The sequence below is a fragment of the Chaetodon auriga genome, chromosome 16, assembly GCF_051107435.1.
Source record: "Chaetodon auriga isolate fChaAug3 chromosome 16, fChaAug3.hap1, whole genome shotgun sequence".
Lineage (NCBI taxonomy): Eukaryota > Metazoa > Chordata > Actinopteri > Chaetodontiformes > Chaetodontidae > Chaetodon > Chaetodon auriga.
This window is the reverse complement of record NC_135089.1, coordinates 9,481,922-9,496,828: the sequence shown is the minus strand read 5'-3', so window position 1 is coordinate 9,496,828 and position 14,907 is coordinate 9,481,922. Positions and strand designations below refer to the sequence as shown.

General features: G+C 44.8%; 1 protein-coding gene across 1 annotated transcript; it reads right to left on the bottom strand.

Moving 5' to 3' along the window:
- Positions 1-6,744: 6,744 nt before the first annotated feature.
- On the bottom strand, positions 6,745-14,899 carry LOC143333658 (dual specificity mitogen-activated protein kinase kinase 6). Its single transcript, XM_076751828.1, has 12 exons — positions 14,596-14,899; positions 10,656-10,725; positions 10,346-10,394; positions 10,134-10,247; positions 9,794-9,913; positions 9,602-9,718; positions 8,907-8,958; positions 8,674-8,801; positions 8,252-8,329; positions 7,531-7,670; positions 7,237-7,282; positions 6,745-6,969 (listed from the first exon to the last, which is right to left on the bottom strand). The coding sequence occupies exons 1-12, from the start codon at positions 14,612-14,614 to the stop codon at positions 6,892-6,894; spliced, it is 1,011 nt and encodes a 336-aa protein (XP_076607943.1). The 5' UTR covers positions 14,615-14,899; the 3' UTR covers positions 6,745-6,891.
- Positions 14,900-14,907: the final 8 nt, after the last annotated feature.

Below are 14,907 nucleotides of genomic sequence, written 5' to 3'. Positions count from 1 at the left end.
AGTCTTGCCGCAGGCTCCAGAAACTCTTGCACATTCATTTGTGAGGTTCGACATCGCAGCAGTTGGAGTAGTAGTCTGTGTGGTGTTAGCCGTCTCTCTGCTCATTTGCCGAGCTGGCTACCACAACAAAACTGGTAGATCAATAGATGCTTGTCCGTAATGCTGGAGGTCATCAATGGAAACACATTTATGTAATCAGGGGAGACGTGAGGTCAAAAAAGAGATCTGGCTGAAAACTAAACCCTGCAGCATAAAATAGGTGTGAATCAAGCTGCAGTGTGTGAACAACCGACTTGTCTTGAGCAAATATTCACCCATGACAATATCTGGGCAGCTCTGGATGGTGAGGGCTCTGCCTTCAGCTGTGGTTTGACAGGAGAGGGTGCCTTGCCTCGCTGCAGCTGCTCCACTTGTTGACATCAGCCCACAGCACTTCTTCTCCAGCAATGTATGCGGAGATATTACATTTCACTTTCTTTGGCTGCCCCGCATTTTAAAATAGTCCAAATGTTCCGAATCATGCAGTAAACAACACACACCCTCCTTGTTCAGTACTGCAGTATCTTCTGAATGTTGCAACAGCAGTCCTTCACAGCAACAATCATGGCCGGTTATTACTGATATCTGTTAAGGGTTTTAAAAAGTAAATTGTGGTGCCACTCATTCACCTTTTGATGCTGGGAGCTGGGTAATTTACTGACAATAAATCAACTTTGTAGAAAGCTGTGGCAGGAAAGAGCACGCAGAACGTCACATTTGCTAGATTCAATAAATATGCTGTCATCTGCTTTTTATGAGGAGCTCTGATCACAAATAATTGCTTTAATATGGTGATGTTTGCTTATTCACAGACACGCCTTCAACGTCTGCAGAGGGATTGTTTCTGCCACAAACCGGTGAAGCTAAGCTCCTGTATTGGACTGTATGTGTGTAATACTAGAGTGCTGTATTTCCAGTGAGTTCAGACTACTATGAACTCTGTTTACAAAAGGCAGCTGGAGTTTGGGGATATCAGTTTGAAGCATATCATCATCTCAACTTACCAAGGTTACGAAATATCTATTGAGCGGTGTGCTACTCATGATCCAAGATGCCCTTTACCGCTTCTGTTTGATGCTTAATCCAGCTTTGGCCGTATATTTGATGTGCAGCGCTGTGACCTTGAATGTGACGCCATGTAAGGGCTGTATCATAACTGTAATCCTCACTGCCAACTTGGTAAAGAAGTCTGAGAAGCAGTAGACATTCCCAAGCCACTGGCTCTTTCTTATTCCCAAAGATGTCACCAAAATGTAATTATGTAATTGCCTCATCCTGTACAAGTCCCCTCTGAGACATTTTCTTTCTGTAGGAGATTTATTAATGGTCTAGCGTCTGCTTTGTCGTCCAATCCTTTGAATCCAGAGAGCACAGCACTTGCCTGGAGGCTTTTGATAGATGGAAGTTTACATCCAGCATTGCAGAAGACCACTTTCGGCTTAGCATTAGCATTATAGCACTAGCGTTGCATTAAAACAACTTAACCAGTTGCAGCACTTACTTGAGCCTCATCCTTTAAGTAAATCACCTAATTTACTGCAGGGACTGAGAAACTTTTGGGTCAAATTTTTCAAAGCTGGAGAATCTAATCCACTTGCAGCAATCAAAGCTTTACCAAATGATGAGGTGGTGGAGCAAGCTTCATACTAAAAATCACTGCATTAAAAACGGAACCAGTTTGGCTCATTATAAGACTGATGTAATGCTGGGTTAATTTTACCAAGTAACAATGGGTGTTTTGACCCAGTGTCAGTGTTTTGCTGTTAATTTTCCTCAGTACCCATTTGCAGAAAACCACCCAGAAGGGTGGGAGGGTTGTTTTAATCCAGTAACCCAACAGTAATAGAAATAACACCAATTTTTTAACTTTAAGTGTAAACGTCCTGCAGAAGAACCAGAACTTTCCTAACATTTTGCCAGTTGCATGGTGATGTAACGTCTGGCTCTCTGAATCAAATTTCAAATAAACATTTTCATGATTCTCTTTCCAGTGGCAGAACTACAATCAAAGCTTCATTTTTCAAACTAATTTTTGGGGCGCAGTATATATTTGACAAAGCAGACCCTATCTTATGTCAACCCTCACGAAATATTTCATCCTTTTCCCATTTCCAGAAATGAAAGGATGGCGGGTAAATGACAGTATGCTCTGAATAGGGCTCTGACATAACATTTTCTCTTGTGCAGGTTATACAATACGTTTGCGTGTAGAGATCAGACACCCTCTAATTTTGACTGTAATGAGAATACTCAAGGCTAGTCGCTAGTCAACCTGTCATGTCCGTCCGAGACTCATGGTGCAATGGGAGCCCAGCATGTTGCATAAGGTTAAGCAGTGTCAGCCCAGGGCCTAAGGAGATCTGGTTCCATAACGGCTCTTTCACCCTCCTCAGAAAAGGGACCCCATTTTAACTTTCCACCACAGGCCACCCTGTGTCATGCCTGTGGAAGAAAAACTTATACAACGTCATCCGCTGCCCGTAGGTCTGCCATCTAAGGGCACAATGATGGCCACGTTTTCCTTGGCAAGGAACAGAGATGGGGGGCAGGGGATACAGATTCATGGCGGGTTGATGAAGGATGATGTCCCAAGTTCCCCCCACAACTCCCATTTGCCCATCTAAAAATCACAATGCATAATCATCATAATTGGCACATGGCAGCATGAGCGGGATGATTGTATGGAACATTGTGTTTGTGTGTGTAGCATTTTAATGAGTTGCTGGGTGGTGTATAAACGCTGCAGTTGGTTTTCCATCTCCACGACATAGGCAGGTCAGGAGATCGTGAGATCTGGCAGAAGATTAAGGAAATCATTCCAAAATGGAGTGCTCTTACATACCATGTCTTGTCTGGCACTCCTCTGTTCATCTGTATGTCCCCTGGGACAACAGCAAACAGCGTTCCCAAACTTAACTTCACCAAGCAAAAAGTAGGCACTAACTTAATCACTTGTTCTGGCTTGTTAGATCAGACCTGAGCAGAAAGGAAGAAACTTTGAATAGTGCAATCATGGAGCTACTAAAAGTCAGAAGTGTGTGGTTCTCTGTCTCTTAGGCACCTGTTTCAGACCAAAAATAATGCTGGTATTTCACTGCACTCATGAGATAAATGATAGTTTGCTGCACTTGCTTGACTGTTGAGCAAAGAAGGAATACTTATCTATAACATCAATGAATAAAATGACACCTTTCCTCAAAAATGTCTACCTCTACCATAAAATTGTCAAGTTTCAGGAATAATTATATCCAAGGTGTAAAGAAAACTATTTCTCATTGTTCTGCCACTATATGCATTTTATTAGGCCGGATTTAAAACAGATATCTTATATTAAGCCTCACACCACCTCAAGCACACTAGTTGAGTAACTATACTGTTACACTCCACAACTTTCCCAATGTTTGCATTTGTTATTATGTACAAAACAAGGCACAATTACTCCCTCAACCCTGCTGAGTTCCTAAAATGCCTATTTGCAGTGCAGAGAGGTTGTGATTCACTTCTGCATCACAGTCCACTTTGAATTGAGTTGGGACAGTAATTGAACTGGATGTTGCCTATTTTTCTCCTCACACGGCGATCTTTTGAGCGGCGTTATATAAGTTCCCATCAAAGGCTTTCTTTCCTAAAAAGAGTGTCTTTGGTTTGGCTGACAAACCACTCTCTCTGCACAACACTGGACGACTGCCTGCAGTCTACCGGCATTGAGTTTTCTCAGCCCGGCATGAAGTCATTGGCCTTTGACAGACACACTCGGAGCAGAGTAGTCTGCTTAGAGTGAGCTTTTGTTAAGCGGCGTTGTTAAAATTCACAGCAAAAGAAGCACTCAGAAAGAGCCATCAAAATGAGACTCTTCTTTCTATTCATCACACATCCCGAAGAATCACGACTTGCCAAGAAGCGTGTGTTCACTTACGTGCACTTACATAAGGATGTTTACACAAACAGAAACTGTACCGTTACTGGCAAAAGGCATACTGTGATAAAAAAAAAAGCCAATTAATTGTAATAAAACTGGACCGCACTTGAACATATTAGACCTCCAATTCTCATTAATGATGATTATTTGCAGAAAATTGTCGGCTTCAGAGGGTAAAGGCTATGTATCCAACCAGCAAGTGGGGTTACATTACTGTGCTCATGTGCTGAGGCCAGGTGTGTCGTTTCCATCTCTTGCTTCAATCGCACTTTCATTGCATTGTACTTTCTTTACAGTATCACACTTAAGAGAAAAGTGAGAGAGTTGGACGCCGCCGCTGGTAGAAACCCAAAGACTTGGCTTGCTTTTATCAGCTGGATCAGTCGGCTCTAGTATCTCTCGTCTCGATTGGAGTGTGCGGTTGCAGGTATAAGAGTCTTAAGCAGAACTGTTAGTGACATGGAAGTAGGAATTAAGTGGGTTGAGGAGTGCCCTGAAAAGCAGAGAGGACCATGGCTGGCCTTTCGCTGCAAAACGACATGTGACTCTTTGATGTGTTTTTAAGTTTTTGGAGACCAATCAAAACTCTATAGCTACACATGCAATACTTGTTGGTAGAATGGAGTAATTGTTGATTTTGATATGTTCATGGCAATAAGAATATAGATTGAAAATACTTCCAGCTTCATGCTTTAAACCTGGGCAGTGCTGTAATCTCTGCGTCGCCCATGAACTGAACAGGAGCTACTCTTCAATTGCTAAACCTGCAGCAACCACGAAAGGAAAGCTGTAAGCGGACATACTGAACAATAAAGCCTTTATTTTTTTGTCTTTCCATAGTTCAAGTTTGTCAGTCCCACCCAATGAAAAGGTGGCAAATAGAGTGAAGGAGTAAGAGGTAGAGCAAGTGTTCCATTCTCATTGTGATCAGCGTAAAAACTCACTTTTACACACCAAGGGAATGGCCATCCAAAGAAGGCCGAGTAAAAAAAAAAAAAAAAAAAAGGGAAAAAAAAACTAAAAACAAACAGAAAAATAACAGCAGCTTCTTTGTGGTGTTGCTAGCTTTCCCTTATTATTCACAATCATAAATACTCCTAACTCACTGACTTTTGATAAAGGTTGCACTACAGTGTAAACCAGAGAGGCGATAAGCGCTAGCCACGAGCTGAGGCATGGCTCATCATCACTATCGTCACCATCACCACCACCACCATCACCACCACCACCATTATCATCATCATCATCATCACAGTCTCTGAACACTTGGGAGTGGGGAAACTGCCACATGGCGAGGGCCTCTTGCTGTGTGTCCAAGGCAAAGGGGCTCTGCATAGTATGGTCAGACAGAAGAGATAATGGCTGCCCACCACGGACTGAAAAGAGGCTCTCGGTCCAAGCACTCAAGGGGGGTACGACCAAGGGAAAAATAAACGGGGTCGTCTCCACATGAAGGAGAGCACAGAAACCTGAGCGGTGGAGCCTGACAGCACATCAGTCCAAAACAGGTGTACGATAGTCGGCTGGCCCTGTGAGTACAAGTGTTTGTGTATGTGTGTCACACTGCATTAAAACTAATACCAACCACTCTACCACTCGGCAGCACTGCCATGCTGGGACAGTGCCATGTTACATTAAAAAAGGAGATAGTATTTACATCTTCAACACATAAATTATTTCCCTAACATACTGTCTGTGTAATGCATAATAAGGACTCTGGGGAAGAAAAAAAACAAAACATAAGTGCCTCATATGAAAAGACTATGCTGACTCCAGAACTGAGAAAGGTAGAGAAAAAAGTTGAAACGCTGCTGAAATAAAACGCAGGCCAGAACAAGTCCAAAAAGAGGGGGGAAAAAAAAAAAAATCACAATTAATGCAGTAATTCATGAGAAAACGTTTTGCAAAATGGCACACAGAAACAGGTAAAGCTGTGAGCTTGATTAGGCAACCCCTGAATACTTCTAGGTAGTAACAATGGCAGCACTGACGCCGACTCGTTAATACCCGAGAAAGAAGAAGAAGAAGAAGAGCGCGGAGGGGTCGCTGCATGAAGGGCCTCAGCTCGGACCGATATCGGTTCAGATGATACTGGACGCTTTGCATGCCTGCCTCGCACGCCGCCGAGAGATCTAGGAACTCCTCCCGTCCAGAATGTGACCTTTGACATTTCTTACATGTTTTGTCTCGGCTCTGGAGTCTCCCACGGCCCGGCCCCCGCGACAACTGCAGCCCCCGCGCCGACCAATCACCTCAGGGCGGAACCAGGTCGAGCTGTTCACCTGATGTGATCCGACAAATAAGGCCCTAGTCCGGTAAAATTCACACTTGTCGACGATATACAGTATCAAAACTCTGCATAATGAGACAACATACAAACGCATAGGCAAATATAGCTTTCAATACACAACAACATACACATTAACTGTTGGTTTTGCAGATGAAAGTATTCATACAATATGTGTCACAAAGAAACAATGGCTGGCTCTGTTCGTTCTGAGGAGGGGGAGAAGAGGGGCAGTGGGGCAAAAACAAAAAGAGGAACAAGACAAAAAAAGAACAAAACAAATGGGGTTCAGTTCATATTTGTCATATTGAAAAAATGCACACACAGGAAGCTTGGAGGAGTGAATTAAACCTCTCCAGTTGGGTGTTTGACCGTACAAGTTCATATTACCACCACTCTCCCACTCCAGTGCTGCTGGGCTGCTGTCAGTCTTTGGGTCACCCCCACCCCCACCCCCACCGCCACCCCGCCCGCTTGCCCGCCCACCCCTCCCCCCCGTTGTGTGTGGGTGCATGAGTCTGTCATTCCAGTGAGTTTTAAAAAAAAAAAAAAAAAAAAAAAAAAAAAGGGAAAAAGGTAGGCCATTGGTTCATGTCGCTGAGAGGTCCCCGCCTACCCTGATGGGGTGGAGCCCGTAGGGAGCCCGTCAGTCATCCAGGATGACCTTGACAAAACTGGCCACGTCTGTCTCTTTGGAGTCATGCAGAGTGAAAAACGGATGTTGCTGCATCAGAAGAAGGAAACGCATCGTCAGGAATATGTTCTTGAATGACAAATTGTTCAGACTGTGGTGGCTGTGTTGTTATTTACTTGTGAAACACACACATCAGTGGTGGGTTAATTGGGTAAGCCTGGCCTCTTGTGGACAAATACAAGAACCAGAGCACAATGAATATCACAGCTGGGGCGCTGATGGTGGACAAAGTGGGATAATCTGATATTTCACTGATGTTTTGGGGGTAAGAAGAATAAAAATGTAGAAGCTACTAACCATTAATTCTGTATAAGCTGGTCTTTCATTTGGTTTCTTTCTTAAGCTGCAAGAAGAGATAAAAGCAAAAGTGAGAAAAAACAACCCAAATTCAAATAATTTCATAGAAGACAGCAAAGCGACATAAACATTGAATTTCAAGTTGGAGCTCCACAGACACTGTACTCGCGCTCCCTCTCTCAGTCAACACAGAGCAAACACTGACCCCTGCTGGGCGTCTGAGTCACTTCACTGTTACAGAAAGGTGAGTGAGGAGCGTAACGCTGAGGAAAAGCCACCGAGTGCGACGCTCACCACTGGGAGATGAAGTCTACAAACTCTGGGGAGAATCGGTCGGCGGGCAGCTGTGGAGACGGCTCGTCCACCACCTGTTTGAGCTGCTGGAACGGGGTCCCCCATGAGTCGTAGGGGAATTTCAAAATGGCCAGCTCGATCTGGAAAGACAGCGGAAAGGCTGATTCAACAAGGATCACACAAATCTGTAAGCCATGTTATTCAGGAACTGAGGACAGCATGGACGGCTAGTGATCTGACATCAGCATGGCACCATGACTCAGCGTCTGGCTGTTTGTGCTTGGAGTTACCTGTAACGGGATCTCTTCTTACATTGTTCAGAAAATTTTCATATCTAACTAAGTGAACCGTCTGACAAAGTAAACTTTTGTTGGGAGGGCAGACTGAGTCGTGTATTACTGACAGCATATTCGATGTCAAACAAAACAAGGAAAGCGGAAAGGAAGAAGCTCAACTTTCCCTGGTCGGAAATATTTCTGTTTTTAGTCCTCGTGACCCACTTTCAAAAGAAGGTTAAAATCGAAATAAGAGTTTAGGATTATCATAGAATAACTGCTATAATCAAATGGAGTAAATTGATCACATAAGACTAAGATGACATGTGCATATCTGAATCAGCTCATAGTAGTTCAGAGGTACAAGGTCTTTATTCCCATTTAAACTAAGCAACAGCAGCAATAATGCTAAAATTTCCCTTCAAAACACATAACAACCTACTCACCATCGTGATACCGAGACTCCATATGTCTGACTTGACGCTGTAGCCTTTCTGGTTGAGGTCAGGGTTGATCCGCTCTGGCTGAAATGGAAATTATCAGAAAGACAGACGAAGAGGAATTAGAATAATATAAACAGATATTTCAGTATCACACAGGTATATAATGATGAGCAGAAGTGTGACTGTGAAGAATAAACATGTCCTCTAAAATGTGTTTTTGGAGAGGATTCAATTGATGATTTGTGAGCCTACATTCAAGGCAATGCGCATGAAAGCTTCAGGTTACGACTGCGGCTTTCAGAGTGGTTATGGAGTTCCTGGATTTCTGGTTTTACTCCAACTAATGAGGTGCTGGAAGACCTTCAGTAAACCTCTGGAGAATCCCTTCCTTAATGTCAGCTCGTGGTAACAGGAGTCCCGCTTACCGCCATGTAGGGCTTACAGCCTGCATCCATTGTTTTGGCCACGGAGTCCACCAGATGGCCACTGATGCCAAAGTCGCACATTTTCACTTGGCCCTGAGTGTTGATCAGAACATTGGAGGGCTTCACATCTGAAGAGGGCCACGATGAGAGAGACAGAACGGAGCAAACCACAGTGAGAAACACAGACAGGAAGCTGAAAGCTGTATATGATGAAGATGTGCTCTGGTGATTACCTCTGTGTATCACTGACAGGTTACTGTGCAGGTGCTCTAATGCCTTGACAATCTGAAAAAGAGAATGAGGGAAATATTCACGCAGATGACGTCTCAGTGATTCGAATGTGCTGCGTTTTACATGCACATTAATAAACCAATGTGCAGAAGATACAGCCTGTTATATAATCCGTTCGGTGTGAAACTTCCCTGGAGTCTCAGCGCGTTTTCACACCTGAAAGTCTGAACCAAGGTTCCTGTTTTTGTTTTATTATACACATTTGATACGGTTACTTTTGCTTTCACGTTGCACTCATGTGAGCGCACCAAAGAAATTTACATGAACATACCGGCGTCCTGTCACTGTGTCTCCCTGTGCATGCTGATTGACAGGCGTGCGTCTGATTTTGGCATGTTGTTGGTTCAGTTTAGTTCCTCTCTCTTACCCTCATCCAAAATAAGTAAGGAGGTTTCACAAGTGTAATTTTGGTGCAGACCAAAGTGAAAAGCCTGAAAGTCTGGATCAAACGAGGAAGGTGTGAAAGGGCCCCAAGTAGCTAGTGAACGGCAGATGTTTGTGTTTTATTGGGAGTTATGTGCTCCGATATTTAAGCTGCAGCACGTTAACGCCCTGTAAGGAGCGTATTTCCATCATAAAATGTTGAACTATTCCTTTACACTGACGCTCGTAGTGTAAGGTGCATGACAGGACGTACTGCTACTGTGATCTTGCCCAAGATGTCCTCGGGGATGGTTTTGCCTTTCTCAATAACCTTCTTATAGAACTTATCCAGAGACGTGTCCATCAGCTCCATACAGATCCAAACATCCCCCTGAAAAGAGAAAAAAACACGGTGATCACACACTCAGCGCGACAAAGGCGGGAGTTCACGCCATCGTTTATTCACCTCTCTGAAGAGGGCGCCGTAGAAGGTGACAGTGAAGAAGCAGTCCACTGTCCTCATGGAAATGTCCAGGTCCATCAGGAGCCTCTTCTGCTCCAGAGTGTTGACTGTGGCACGAATCCTCTGCGGACACAAGCGTCACAGAGCGGGGCAGATGTAGCTTACATCAAATGGTGTCCAGTGTCCCTCAGTATACCATGTCATAGATCTAATAGATCTCAGCCACATGTTTACAAGTTGAGCTCATGAGTTGAATCCATCTACGTGTCATGGTACTATTTTAAAAGTGTGGTGCAGAAACGCCAAATCAGGTAACCTGAGCAGCAGCAGCTTCCCAGCCTACCTTGACAGCCATGATAACACCACTGGGCACATGTTTCATCTTGTCCACCACCCCGTACGCTCCCCTCCCCAGCTCTGCAATCTGCTCCAAGTCATCGGCCTTCACCACGAAGTTCTGGACAGAGGAGGCAGACGCGACATTCATATACTTACTCAGCTCGGCGGGGACACAGAACAAGCACGTATCAGAGGATCAGAGGGAGCCGACGTTACCTGATCTCCAATTGTGACACAAGCTTTCGAGTCAAGATCTCGAGGGGGCCTGCAGGGAGAGAGCAACGTTGGCTAAAGTCAATTCTACAGAGATCCATGCAAGGACTCACTCATGTCACTCCGACGCTTGTAATTAGCAACTGCACCAGGCAGTGGTGCTCTAGGTAGACTGCAGACTCTGTATCCCCTCCCCCCCAAAAATATGTATCTTCCAAATACAAATATCTGCAAATACTGGGCCTGCCATTTTAGTGTTCTGGCACTAATTTCACGACAGCATTGTTAAAAATAAATACATGAAGAGGCTTACGCTGCTGCTGCTGGTGGGGGCTGTGCAAACACTTCTTTGGCCAGCTTCAGCCCAGGATTCTTCTTCTTCCCTAAGAGACAAGAAATTAGAAAACCATCACCACCTCAGCTCCATGGCGGACACACAGTGATCAATAAAACTATATTTAGCAGCAACCACAAGCTAGTATGATTAGCTGTGCTTTGTGGGAGGGCTGAGGCAAATGGACTCGACATCTACAGGCTCCTCTGAGCCCATTCACCACACTGCTCTGAGTTTAGAGCAGAGGTTTGCCACAGCAGAGGTCCACGGCTCTAATTCAGATCATTAAGTGCAAACTAAGTGGACTTTGCTTGTTTTCATGTATCCACGCTGGCCTGCTGAAAGGGGGTTTTGTTCTATTCTGGTAGTAAGGAGTGTTTTCAAAGTTACAATCAATTTGCAGTTGCTTCTGTCAAAAGTATAGTAAATGATCTGTTATCTAAGTGGAGATTAGGTGTACTCAAAGCTGAGGCCCTGCAATCGAAAGAAGGTGGACTAAATGACTAATCGACATTGGTATGATGACTCAAATGGAGAGGGAAGGAGGGGGGGGTTAAAGGGAATCGAGCTTTCCTTCCTGTCATGATTTTTTTTTTTTTTTTTTTTTTAATTTCATTTTTACTGACACAATCACTGCAATGAAACTTATTATCCATTTCTGTGGAAGTTCAACATCTTTTACATGTTTTGTACTATCTGGAGTGTGGTGCTGTAAACTGTGCAGCTCGGGGACCTTTCTGTGTTAAATCACTGACAGCAGTCCATTCATAAACACAGTTTACCAGCAGCCTCTGGGACTTCCCACAAGGGGCTGCGAGTCCATGCCAGAATGACACAGCTACCGGGCCTACGAGAAACAACACAGGAAAAACAACTCCACTTTTCTTGACATGGACACTCGTGTTCAGCGTGTTCGCTCTTGTTGCAAGGTCGAAGGGAAAAACAGAGCACTTCTCTTGACCTTTATGCGTGTGTGTGTGCTTGGACTTGGCTGCAGTTTTGCCCCACTGGGATATGATGAGAAACAGTTCAAACCTGGCTGGTTATTTCCTGTTCTTGTCCTGCTGCAACACAGGCTCGGGCCAGGCTGTGTAATTATTCTACCCCAGTTCAGAGAAACTGGTTTAATGCGCAAACAAGACACCTTCACTTTGGAACAAATGCAGCAGCTCTTTAGAAATCTCGCACAAGTCGGCAACGGGTCAGTTTTTTGGTATGATTTCAACTGTCATTATTACTGCAGGCTTGTATTTGCCATTGCGTGAGTCACACCACACCAGCGTAGAGGAAGTACGATTGGGTAAACCCCTCCTCGCTAGATCACGCTGGAAGGGAAGTGAGGTTTTACTAAGATTTTAGATTCGATGGCCTTCCACTGAAACGTCAGACAGGTCCATTTTCTGCTGCAGCCCTAAAATAGGCCCACAGTGTCTGGACAGACTACGGCAGTCTCATGTGGTAGGGAGAGATTGAAGTGTGATTTACTCACACATGCTCAGTCAAAAATAGACCTTGCATTTCCTCTGTGTGGGATGGAGTATGAGCGCTGAAGCCTTCCGATGACCTGACAAATAAGACTACAAGGCCTTTTATTCACGCAACAAAATTAGGGGAGCACACGAACACAGCGGTGCAGTACAAAAACATCTGACATGCCACAGCTGTTCCACCTAAATTATATTACACGCATGCAGCTTACAAAACTGTACATTACAGCTTAAAGTAACTTCTAGACATATATACAGTGAAGTATTAAAGGACAAGCCCGTCTCAGGTAGGAGTGTGTGCCGCGACCCTGTCGCCGAGACAGTGGGGTGGGATATGACTCACAACCAGTCAGACTGGACACATCCGCTTAAAACACAACAACTGTCAGGGACCCTTTGGGAAATATGATGTCACTCCACTTGGCCCGCTTGCTGCTCGCTGTCCCTGTTAGGGCCAACTGAGGCCAGTTCACAGCAGCTCTCTGCCGCAAGACCTGCCTGGCCCTCAAACTGAGCCTGACAGGGCACAGTAATGCCATGATGACAGCTTCAGCTGCAAGTAGTACAGAGTATACAGAGGCAGCACCAGGAAAAAAAAAACATGCGCACAGATACCATTTCCACAGAAAGTAGTAAGAATTTCGAGGGAGCTGGTGATGCAGAGCGGCAATCTCAGTGCTTACTTGGAATCAGTGGCATTGTCAGTGGTAGATCATGAAAGTTAAGATTCAAAAACGACACCTTGTTTCATGCACAAGTGACACAAACTTGCACTCATAAAGAACGTAAAGAAATTAAAATGTTCCCTCATATGGGAGGATTACTTTATTTTTTCCCACATTTCTGCTTCATGACGACAGTGACAGGTGGAGAGAGGCAGGAAAGGCAGGCAGACAGAGAGGGGACGGCCTGCAGCACGGGGCCACGCTGGATGCTGTGTTAGATATATCAGGGACTGCATCAGCTACTACAAACGGTGGCAGTGAACTGGTGCACTTTGGCAGGAAATGCAGCAATTCTATAGACACCCAAAGATGTTCAGTGGAAACTATCCAGAGTGCAGTAATACATACGTAACGCAGACAAGAATTTCTGGATTGTGCATGGGATCAAAGTGTCAATAGCTGTGTGGCGAGTCACCATCAGGAAGCTCCAGCCCTCGGAGCGGGACCATATACAGAAAAGGATGAGTCATGCACAGATAATCTTCCACACCACCCCATCAGCGCTGCTAGGGAGAACCCAATCTCCAAACATGCCTCAGCAATATGCATGAACAGCACTGACTGCAATGCACTCAGGGCCGCTCCACCCTTGACCACCAAATGCACGACTCCTTCGAGTGTCCAGAGGAGAAAAACACTTTCACAAAAGACACCTCGGGCCTGTTTTGGTGCACACAGTAATTACAGCGGGGAACCTGTGTAGCTGCTATAGAGTATATGCTTGCAGCCAGTGAACTGTCAACAAAGAGAGGCTGCAGCAGGTATTGGTGCTGCAAGTCAAAACATGCCATGGTAGGCCAAAGGCTGTTATTGCCTGAGCCAATCTACACAGTGTGTACTCCCGACCATGGTAACGCTAGTATGATTGTGTAACAGCACAAGCGGTGAACTTGAAATGTAAATTGACATCATCATCATCATCACGCTCTGTGCGAATGTGTGTGACGCAGAGGAAAGACCCTGATTTTTCCAAGGTGTGTATTTTCTTCAGTGTGCAGTAATTACACAGCACACAGTCGCTGAGTGACAGGCGGAAGCCAAGTGTGTGATAGCGACCTGGTTCCTTTTTGGCATCGCCGCCTGTTTTAAAAATAAAGGAATTTCCACTATGGAAAAAAAGAAAAAAAAAAAAAAAAGCATTTTCATGGAAGCGGCGGTGAAGATGTTTTAGCGCTAACACGCTGGCTAAAAGGAGCCAACACACAATCGATCAGTCATGAGTCAGGAGGCCTAAAAATACAAACACCTGTGGTACGGATGTGCTTTACTTTGACCGAAAAGGAGAAACTAAACCCAGCTGAAGTTGGTGGGTAATTCCAGCTTGGCAAAAGTCCTTCATTGTCGTGGAAAATGGTGTAAGTTAGCTAACCACAACACGGAAACTTCAAACGAAGCGGTGCGCGTGTGCCGCTTAGCTAAAATATCATCATTTAGCCCGCAAACAGCTAGCAGCGAGTCTGTGATGAATACCTTCAGACACCGGGGTGTCTAGAGACTCCGCTTAATGATAGAAAGCAGGAGAGACATGCTGGCTAGCTTCTTTTCCCTCCTCTCATACATGCAGCTTTCCACCTGGCAAGGTTACGTTACTCAAACACAGCTAGCTAAATTACTTCCACGCAAACTGCATCTCGATGTTTAAAATACGTGCACGGTTGTTGTTGGTGTTTTCTTTTGTTTTTCAGAAGAGTGTGAAAAAACACTTACCTCCTTTAGACAGAGACATTTCCCCTTTGCTTTGATGAGGGGGAAGGGAAGCACAAAGACTTTTGCCTTTTTTTACTCCCTCCCTCCCTGCATCGAGCCTTACACCCGCTCAGGATCGCTGGCTTCTGCAAAAACTAGCAGCGATTAAAGCTAAACGGTTCGTCTTCGTGCAATCTCAGTGCTTCAATCAGCGGCTCACGCGTTCAAAGATCGATTAGCAGATCAATGCACAACTTTAAATAAAGTCTGCGCGGGTTGTACACTTCGAGTTAGTTTGCTAACAAAACCTGCACTTTTAGGGTGGCCAAAGTC